General features: G+C 34.8%; 1 protein-coding gene across 1 annotated transcript; it reads right to left on the bottom strand.

Moving 5' to 3' along the window:
• Window positions 1–655: 655 nt before the first annotated feature.
• psmg3 (proteasome (prosome, macropain) assembly chaperone 3) lies at window positions 656–4,605 on the bottom strand. Its single transcript, XM_026163664.1, has 3 exons — window positions 4,411–4,605; window positions 3,325–3,547; window positions 656–2,703 (listed from the first exon to the last, which is right to left on the bottom strand). Exons 2-3 carry the CDS (start codon window positions 3,535–3,537, stop codon window positions 2,551–2,553), a joined length of 366 nt encoding a protein of 121 aa, XP_026019449.1. The 5' UTR covers window positions 3,538–3,547; window positions 4,411–4,605; the 3' UTR covers window positions 656–2,550.
• Between the last annotated feature and the right edge of the window lie 4,119 nt (window positions 4,606–8,724).

Raw genomic sequence — 8,724 nt, 5'->3', positions numbered from 1 at the left:
AATTTATGAATATATTTTGAAACTGCAACAAGTTGTTTAACCCACAGGCAAACTATGACCACAGCACTTTAGTAAAATCGGGTGGTAATGATGTTGTTGCCCTGTGAGAAGCACTTTGTAACGTTGATTTAGAAAACTGTCTTGCTATACAAAGATAATTAGCTATAATAAAATGATCAAAGTGAAGAGGGCTGTAGTGTATCTCAATTTGCATTATGGCGTTGCTGAGAAAATGCTAATAATACTTACCCTTAACAAGTGCAAGAGTTAAAATTGATCATCTCTTTAAATGGAAAGCAACCATTTTTATTTAAGTTCATTTCTTTTCTAAATTCCAGCCTTGGTAATCAAGTGATATTATATCACCTTTATTTATTTCAGACAAGATAAGTCCCTATTATTATAAAAGGGAAAAAAATAACAAAAGTACTTTTGTTATATTTATACTGACTGCAGACCTATGAAACAGAACAGTGAGATTACATGGGTTGGGTTTTCTCAGATGGGCTTTTTGTGGTCAGTTTTTATGTCGACAATGCAGTTTCAGTATTTCAGTTTATTTAAATCATATTTTTTGAGGCAAGTTCTTATTGAACGTGAATGAAAACAAAAACATTAGAAAGGCACAAATTGTTTGATTTAGGAGAAACACAAGGAATTCATCACGTTTTAATTTAATACACCATTGAAATGTCTGCTTAATCTTTTGTAAACATGAGAAAGATATTCTTTTGTAAAGCAAGAGCCTGGAATATGCTCAACTCAGAAAACAGGTAGTTAAAAGTTTTCTTCCATGAAGAAGGTTAAAAATATAAGATGGCATTCCTTTTAGTTTCATTTGATGCACTTACAAATTCACACACTCAGGCACTACTGCTGTGCGAACTGGTTATGTAATGCTAGTCTGTGAGGGTTTTAGTTTCATGTCTTAGGATGAAATTTGGATTAAGATACTAACATTGAAAATTGGACATAAATATGCAAATTGCTTTAATAAATAAGGTGCATTTATATTTTTGCTACATTGATTTCAACAGAACATGTAAACATTACATTCTTGAAATGTATATTCTGAGTTATAGATTATATACATTTATGTTTTAGGATAATTCAGTATTTTTGTAATTTTCTCTCTCTATGCCACCACAGTTTTGTCCCATTCCCATTTCAATCAAACAATCAAGATATGATAGAAGTAGCAGGATGAATTGTGAAACGTATAGAGTTATACTCTGCTCAGATCCAGCCAAATGCTGCAAAACTGATCAGACAGTGCTTCACAGTACAAATGGATAATGACCCAAAGAATACTGCAAAAGCAAACTAAGAGTTTTTCAAGGCAAAGTCATGGGATATTCAGCGTGCAAGCCAGTCACCTGATCTCAACCCCATGGAGCATGCTGTTGCACTACTGAAGACAAAACTGAATGCAAAAAGGCAGTAACTGAATGTAGCTAAAAGTCTGGAAGAGCATCTCAAGGTGAGAAACATTTGGTAATGTCCGTGGGTTCAATACTTCAGTCAGTCACTAACTGCATTTTAAGCCTCTGAAAGTGGGAGAGGCACTTTTATCCAAGGCCTAACTCCTAAATAGTTGCAAATCAAAAAGACAGAAAACCAATTGCAAATCATTTCGTAAAACCACTTGAATTAAAGTTGACAGTCTGCACTTCAATCACAATTTCACTGCTTGACTTAAAATGCCCTGTGGGAGTGAAGCGAAAAAAAAAGTGTCAGTTTCCAAATATTTATGGACTTGACTATACAACTTCACAAATGTAACAAAAATGTAGTATTTGTATATTACTGTCAGAAAATAAAATAATTTTTAGATGGCTATAATAAAATAATCTTTTAAGAAAGCTGGTCATTTTTCTCTGAAATTAAATGAATATTTCAGGGGTTTGGTCTATAGGTCCAGGATAAGACATCTAAAGGCTTTTCTTACTCCCATCTTACATTTAAACCAAAAAAATTGACCAAGCAAAACAAAATTGAGCATATTAATTACATTTAATGCATATAAAAGTTAGCTATTGTTCTAATATCAAAGCTCAAGTAGTGAGATGTTATAGAAACAAATGAATAACAAAATGTACTTGACAAAACCAAGGCTCTTATCTTAACCAAGCTCATATGCATCTTTAAATACAAATGAATCATATGTTCTATAAAAGGCTTTTTTTCACAAAAGTACAAAGTTCTGAGGATGATGACAAAAATAATCCAGAGTGTTAATAATGAAAAAAATATACAGCGATGACATCATTTTGCAAACCATCACTTAGCACACTTTGAGCTTTTGAAAGGAAAACAACATGCAGAAAATCTTTCTTTTTAACAAACAGTTAATTATGCGTTTCATAAATTATGTTTTGTGGAAGACAATCTGCTCTGCACATTTATGTCTTGGAGACATAATTGTTTTAATCAGATTAATTTTTGGAGGAGTTTCATTTTAAAAAAGATGCAGAGATAAAACGTGACAGTGTATCCAGACGAGCTGTATTTTACGCCGCCTACAGGCTTCATGTCCGTTTTAATTACTTCCTACCAGACTTGACAACTTTTGATCATCTCTTTAATTTGTTTTATTGCATCTATGGAGGAATCCTTCAGTGCCAGTCCCAGCAAGACAGGCCGGTTGCCAGATTCCTGCGACACGAACATTGCCAGGTTTTTGGCACAGACATGTGTCAGAGGCTGGAAAGAGAAAAATCAGGCATTAGATTATCACCAAAGCATTATTTGTTCAGTTCGCTTAAATCACACACATTATGACTACAGCTAATTCATTTGTTGAGGTTCCCCTGCAGGGAAATCATACAACACACTTTAATTTTCTGTGTCATGACTGTAAACTTCAAAACGCACAGAAAGCCTGTGTAATGACCTCTATGTACTTTCTCACTCGATCTAAAACAGTTGTTCACTTTACAAGAAACAAGCATTGCAAGTATCACCATTTAAAATGGTTAGAGGAGCAAAAATAACAAAAAAAGTATTCATAAGCAAGTAAACTTTGTATTAATCCAATAAGACACTGATACTACTTCTCCTGCAATGTGTGACTGTGAGAAAATGACATGCTCATGCAGAGATGAAATAGGTTTTCTTGAGTAAATCTTAACAGACCACTGAGCTTCAGGCCTGCACACATCTAATTTCGCCACAATCCGCCTGAGCAGTCCAGAATCAATCTCATTTGCCCTTTAACGGCATGAAATGAGATACCCTGTGTTGCAACAAGTCTGCCTGATGTCCCGTGAACAAGTTTGCATCACACTGACACGATATTTGTGTGAACAATTTCAGCCAGTGTACCTCATCTTTGCCCAGCAGTACTTTTGTAGAGAACGTTGGGGTGCTTAGATCATTAGATCTGGAGTCGGGTGTGACAGAGATCAATGTCCCAATTTTGCCATACTGAGTGAGAACTACAAATATGTAATTACTGAACTCTGTACAGACGACTTCTGTTGGAATTCCATTGACTTCTCTCTGAGCTTGTTTCGATCTGATGACAGACTCAGACATTTTGTTAACCCTGCACAGAAAAAAAAAAGACAAAAATATGTACATGGAGTTTACAATGCAAGAGTATTTGCAGATTTTTAAAAATTTTAAACACAATATTTTAAATATTAATTATCTGCCACATGTTGTGGACAGGTTTAGTTTCCCACAGCAAAATATACATCTGGAACTTTATACACCATGCAACTATGCTTACAATGACTATCACAATTTCTGTAGACCTAAGATAAATTCTTCAAATTGCATTTTCTATTACACCTAGAGTTTATTATCTCATATGAAAATTAAACCGGCCCTTTCGCTAAAAAATCATACCACTATTCAAGTATAATAATAGGTACACATTAATGCTGCTAATCATGTCATAAAATAATCTACCAAAATGTTTCACTCATGTATTTATTCGGTGTGAACTCTGGAGTTCTTCTAGGTTTGTGCAAGTGCAAATCCCTCTCCAGTCAGCTTCAGGTATTCTTGATTACTAAAGGGCTTGCTATGTGTTGCATCCTCCCTGTTGTTTTTGTGTGCATGCTCGTTTTTAAACTGCACATCTGGTGGTTTCAAACCAGAGCTACAGGCGCAATATTATCTCATTTATTAGTAAATGACATTTTCAAACTAATAAGCTATCAGACTTTTCAGATACAATGCTGCACTAAGTACAGTTAGAAAAAGCTTGCTTTGAAGAATTATGCCCTTACTAAAAAAAACCGCATTCAATCACTTGGATCACAAATTGACTATATGTGTTATTTTCCTACCCTGTCGTCATCAACTCCCCACAAGGGATGCTGCATGCTCAGAGGCTAACGTTAGCTACACAGCTAGTCTGAGCTTAGACAGTGTATTAACCGATGGAATAAAAATACATACGTTTTGCCCCGTCTGTGAACAAATTCCTCGCCCTGTGTCTTCAGCTGCCCACAGTTAAAACTTTACTTTTCACAGAATCGCCTCACTTTAACTCAACTTCAGCCGTGCTCTGTCATTCAGCCTCCACCGTGAAAACAAACCGAAACGAACGTGCCTCGTTGTGTTGAGCGCGAGTACTCTGCGTGATGACGTTTTGACGTCACGCTCATTCCACCTCAGGACAAAGCGAGCAAGGAAGAAACGCTCGCGGTCAGGTTGAATGCAAAATAGATTTGTATATAAGCAACGTTATTATAGTTAACTAAAATTAAACTAAAAACCAAAAAAACATGTGAAAAAATTATTTTGGTTAACTAAAAAAATATTTCGGTTTTTGATAAGAAAAAAAGATACAAGTAAAAACTAACTAAAAATTCAAAAACTAACTAAAATAAAATTAAAAATTAAAAATCTTGCCTTCGACACATGCCCTCCATACAATAATATTCAAAAACACTAAAACTAACATTGACACTAATAAAAACTAAAATAAAAACTAAGCATTTTTAAAAAATAAAAGCTTAACTGAAATAAGAAAATCCGCTTGGCAAACCAAAACAAAATAAAAATACATACTAATTAGAAAACGGAAAACTATAATAACTGCATATAAGTCAGCATAAAGTGCAAAGAACCTTGATTCAAATTCATTTTATGTGTGGTTCAAACTATTTGTTGTTGTGAAATAAGTAGCTAATTTTTAGAGAGCAAACATATGACAATTACAAGCATCAGGAATAGGCTATATTAAAAGCTTCGTGAAGTTGCACCTGCTGTGACTATGTCTAACATCATGATAAAGTTTTTTTTAATACAGACTTTTTCTATAAAAATATTAATAAGTATACTTTTTCCATAGTTATTGGTTTTCCAAGTGTACAGCTGTTATGGTCAATATGATTCATTTTGAAAGTCCTGCAAAAATATATGTTTAAGCAAAATGGGTAGCTGCAGCAAAGTAAATATACATCTCACAATGAAAGTTGTTATCAGCCCTCTTGTTTCTGGTTTGGTTTAGGAGAACAGTCTCCTTTTAGAAAGATTTGCAGGTTACCTTTTCATGCCCTTGGCATTGCTCTCACAAAACAGTTCCTTAGAAAATCCTCACAAACATGTTGTGGACAAGGGAAGTTTAGTTTCCCACAGACTTGAGGAATTAAAACACTTAATGCGTAAAGAGATCTTTGAGTTTTATTTTTCTCATACATTAAATATTCAAAGTTCTGGCATTGTTCACTTTGCATTATTATACTGAGAATGATTTAGCCAACTTTCATAAAGTATTATCAAAAGGGAATTTGTTTGAGCTTAAATTAAATCGGATCCCCTGGCCTGGTACATTTCAATCAATATTAGCCAACAGAAAGAGCTTTTCCAAAGCAAGCAATCACAGAAGCAGGATGTTTTTAATTAACTGTCAATGGAGCTTTAAAGAAGCAGATAAAGTTACGCCTTTTATTTTTCAGTTTATTTAATTATTTACTTTTGCTGTGGGTTTCGTTAAAATGTGATTTCACACTACTGGCTGAACAGTCCCTTTGTTTGATGAGGAGGCTGTAAAAGTCCATGGCACTATAACAGGAGATGAAAACAACAGATAGGGATGGACATTACAGTGTAATAAGTGGTATTTGCACTTCATCATTTTCTTTGTGCCTGACAGACAGTAATAAAAAAAATAGCTAACACACATGAGATGAAAACCACCTGCAAATGTATTGCCTCGACATTTAACGTATTCTAGTATTTGTGTGTAGGCCATGCAAGTACTGTTAAGTCGGCCCTTTACATTTAGACTACAGATTGGCCAACCAAGGCAGTCAGATTTGCTAATACAGCTAAAGGAGATACAGGCAGATGAGAAATTTTCACTGTTGGCAAAAATGCTTGCATGACTTTTTTTTTTCAAGTGGATGTGAGGCTTGACTGAAGTTTGTGAGTGCTGCATCAGGCTGATTCGAAAGGAGCCATCCCTATGAACATGACACATTCACAATGTCAAATAGAACAGGCTCAGCAGAATTGCTATGCACTCTGAGTAGGCAGCATTAGCTATGAAATTGGTTGGACCGCTCCCTATACTCCCTGACTGACCATCTGTGTCCTTGACTGATGATTCTGATCTAAACAAAATTGTAATGCAAATATCAATATATAGTATTTCTACATTAATGTATAGAATAAGCTGATCCTTTCTTTTGAATTTGGGTGAGTTAAAAATCACTGTTTTATTTCCACAACATGAATAGAAGGCTTAGAGTTTTACACTTTGTGAGCCTTCAAGTGCACGAGTAGCAAATGGGCACAAGGTTTGGGAAAATTGTGAACATTCCTGTTGGAATAAATAAACATGTCCTTGTTGAAAATTGATAGAGCTACTTTCATAGCTGATTCAAAAGGATAAAGCTGCTTACAAACACAGCTTTCAGCTTTTTAATATCCAGGGAGTACACTATTTTATTTTTACAGATAAATAAAAGATGACAGATGATAAGAAAATAAGACAATTCACGTTAAAGAAATAAAAGGAAGAAAGAAACAGAAATACTAGGATAAGGCATGTTGTATGTACCAGTCATGGTGGGCAGTCTTAACATTTGACTTATGCGATCTTTTAATTTTTGTGTTGTAAGCACATTCTGGGCATCATAAGAAGAAGCAGGTTTTTCATTCTCAACTTGAAAATGGAGACCATATTTTTTTCTTCAAAGTTCTTCAAAGTTGAAGTCATTTTTTCAAAATGTGCATGAGCTGTTAGCAACTTAAGCTTTATGGTAATGTGAATCCTGTGCAAGACTTTAAAATGAATTTGTTGAATATTTGTGTTGCACAAAATGGAAAAACTATTATTTATATAGATTGCCCATTGATGTCTAATTATTCACTATTTAGGTCTGATGCCCATTTATTTGAAGAGAGCACACTTTTCCTAATAAAGGACGCAGAGCTTAAAACTATGGATATCAGTTTTGTACTTTGGAGTTTCTTTCAGCTGTATATAAATCGTGTAAAGCTACACTTTCAAGTTGTTCTTACATTCAAGATCAACACACAAAACAGAGATCTGTGCTAGCTACATGGCCCCTTCACTGAAGGTTCTCATAAAAGTTTTTTCATCCTTTAATTTTGTCTGTCTTTGTCTTCATCTGAGTTACATCAGTAATATTTCTTCAATCTTTAATCAGTTTGAATATGTCCTCAGGGTCCTTGTTATTTTAATTGCCAACAATTATGACATGAAAGGACAGGCATGTGTTGCCAAGCTGTTTCAAAAATCTTGCCTGCTGTGTTTTTTTTCCACATCACGGATTTTGACTTCAGATCTCTACATGTAAGAGTCCAAAGAAGCAAAGAAAAAACAGTGGTTTCAACAGGTTTTTGGGATATGGTTTAATGACAGCAAATGTCACTAAGACTTTGAAATGAGTGCGTGTCCGTGTATTATTAAATAGCAAATTACTAAAGGCATTGCTGTAAATAATGAGTTTTAGAGACAATAACGTCTATAGTGGTTTTTCCTGGGATTCAAGGGCTCTTGCTGTTTCCAGGTAAATTGAGAAACCATATAGTCATGTGCACCTGTAGCTCAGGTGGAAGAGCAGGTTGTCTACTAATCACAAGGTCGGTAGTTCAATCCCTCTCTTCTCCAGTTTTCCATAATCCGTGGGCAAGGTAATTACCCCTTTTATAATAAGATTCATGTAAAGACAGCAACATGTGTTTTTGTAATCAATGCTTTGTATTCTTCTCTTCATCTATTTTTATATTTGCTGCTTTTGCCCATGATGTCACTAAAAGTAGCCTTGCACCTGCACTGAATGAATATGCTCTGGAGCGATGCTTTGGAGGTCCTTGAAAGCAAAGCTTTTTGATTTCGAATCACATAAGTGAGGACATTTTATTTTAGTTTCTAGCTGTGTAAATAGATTTGCTCTCAAAAGGAAAAGGGAAGTCTGACCATGGTACATTTCTGGAAGAGTTACTGATACTTAAGTGTTCTCAGTTTTATAAACACATCCCATCCTTCTGTCTGTATGAGTAGTCAAGCGTTTACTCTGTATCACACACAGACGGTCTGTGTCAAAATGTCAACCCATGTAAAAAATATCTTATTTTGCTGAACGAAGCCACGGCTGTTCCATCACTTCATTTTGATGTTCTGTTTCATTAGATTTGTCTCATCAAATGTCTTCTGAATACACTGAATGCATATAAAGCTGAATATGTTTCTTTTTACACCCTTTTTTGAATAATAACTACCTTAATATTTAGTCA

The sequence above is a fragment of the Astatotilapia calliptera genome, chromosome 4 (assembly GCF_900246225.1).
Source record: "Astatotilapia calliptera chromosome 4, fAstCal1.2, whole genome shotgun sequence".
Taxonomy (NCBI): domain Eukaryota; kingdom Metazoa; phylum Chordata; class Actinopteri; order Cichliformes; family Cichlidae; genus Astatotilapia; species Astatotilapia calliptera.
Note: the sequence above shows the minus strand (reverse complement) of the source record. Positions and strands in the feature narration are given on the sequence as shown.

What these genes read in the sequence shown, in the direction of transcription:
- psmg3 (XM_026163664.1), bottom strand. Translation starts at nt 3,537, where the DNA reads ATGTCTGAGTCTGTCATCAGATCGAAACAAGCTCAGAGAGAAGTCAAT. An exon ending in TACTGCTGGGCAAAGATGAG is followed by an intron (nt 2,704 to 3,324) that starts GTACACTGGCTG and finishes TTCTCTTTCCAG; the next exon opens with CCTCTGACACATGTCTGTGC.